Genomic DNA, 1,240 nt, shown 5'->3' with positions numbered 1-1,240 from the left:
TTGTGCCTTCTGGGGCAGCAGCCCCCAGCTGCACCTAGGCCCACATAGCAAAGATTTTAAATGGCCCTGGGCAGGAAATCCTGAGGTCTCACAAGTGCTCTAGGCACTCCCCCAATACCATTCTGCTTCTAAGGCCCTACCACTCAAAGCCTGTGATGGGCACAGCAGCCACAAAGACCTCCAAAATGTCTTTGGGTCATTCTCCCATTGTCTTGATGAATACCACCTGACTTCCTTCTATCCTTATTAATCTCCTTATCAAACAGTCACTTGGCCACACCTTTGGTTTTCTCTCTAAACATGCTTTTTTATTCTTTACATGGCGAGGCTGAGAATTTTCCAAATCTCTACATTTTGCTTCTCTTTTTTATTAAGAAATTCCATCTTGATTCGCTTGACGCACGCCTTCCCCGTAGCATCTTTCATAGCGCACCGAAGAGAAGGAAAAGTAGGCCAGAGCCGAACTCTCTTCCTGCCAAGATGTCTATTGGTGTGCCAATTAAAGTACTGCATGAGGCCGAGGGCCACATTGTGACATGTGAGACGAACACCGGTGAAGTATATCGGGGGAAGCTCATTGAAGCAGAGGACAACATGAACTGCCAGATGTCCAACATCACAGTCACATACAGAGATGGCCGAGTGGCACAGCTGGAGCAGGTATACATCCGTGGCAGCAAAATCCGCTTTCTGATTTTGCCTGACATGCTGAAGAATGCACCCATGTTAAAGAGCATGAAAAATAAAAACCAAGGCTCAGGGGCTGGCCGAGGAAAAGCTGCTATTCTCAAGGCCCAAGTGGCCGCAAGAGGAAGAGGACGTGGAATGGGACGTGGAAACATCTTTCAAAAGCGAAGATAATTTTCTAAGTTGAACAACTTTGTCCTTTTTTCTTTCAGGTTATCTGAGTTCATTGGGGTGGGTGCTTGTGTATAAGTCCTAGGTATCTTTTGACATCTTTCTCTTTAGATCAGGGGAAATGTTTAAGCTAAATAAATCTGGGGGGTTTTTTGTTCAAAAAAAAAAAAGAAATTCCATCTTAAAATTGTTTCTCTGCTTGCATTTTACTATAAGCAGTTAAGAGAAGCCATGTAGTACCCTGAGCACTTTGCTGCTTAGCTATTCCTTCCACCAAATATCCTAGTTCATCACTCTTTTTATTTTTTTATGTTCTGGGATACATGTGCAGAATGTGCAGTTTTGTTATATAGGTATACGTGTACCATGATGGTTTGCTGCA

The 1,240-nt window shown here is 43.8% G+C and overlaps 1 protein-coding gene across 1 annotated transcript; it reads left to right on the top strand.

Annotated features, from left to right (window-relative positions):
* The first annotated feature begins 394 nt into the window (after positions 1–394).
* LOC116469603 (small nuclear ribonucleoprotein Sm D3) lies at positions 395–1,021 on the top strand. The gene has a single exon (XM_032155003.2). The coding sequence runs from the start codon at positions 481–483 to the stop codon at positions 859–861; it is 381 nt and encodes a 126-aa protein (XP_032010894.1). The 5' UTR covers positions 395–480; the 3' UTR covers positions 862–1,021.
* Positions 1,022–1,240: the final 219 nt, after the last annotated feature.

The sequence above is a fragment of the Hylobates moloch genome, unplaced genomic scaffold (genome assembly GCF_009828535.3).
Source record: "Hylobates moloch isolate HMO894 unplaced genomic scaffold, HMol_V3 SCAFFOLD_5, whole genome shotgun sequence".
NCBI lineage: Eukaryota > Metazoa > Chordata > Mammalia > Primates > Hylobatidae > Hylobates > Hylobates moloch.
This window is presented reverse-complemented; position numbering and strand designations above follow the sequence as displayed.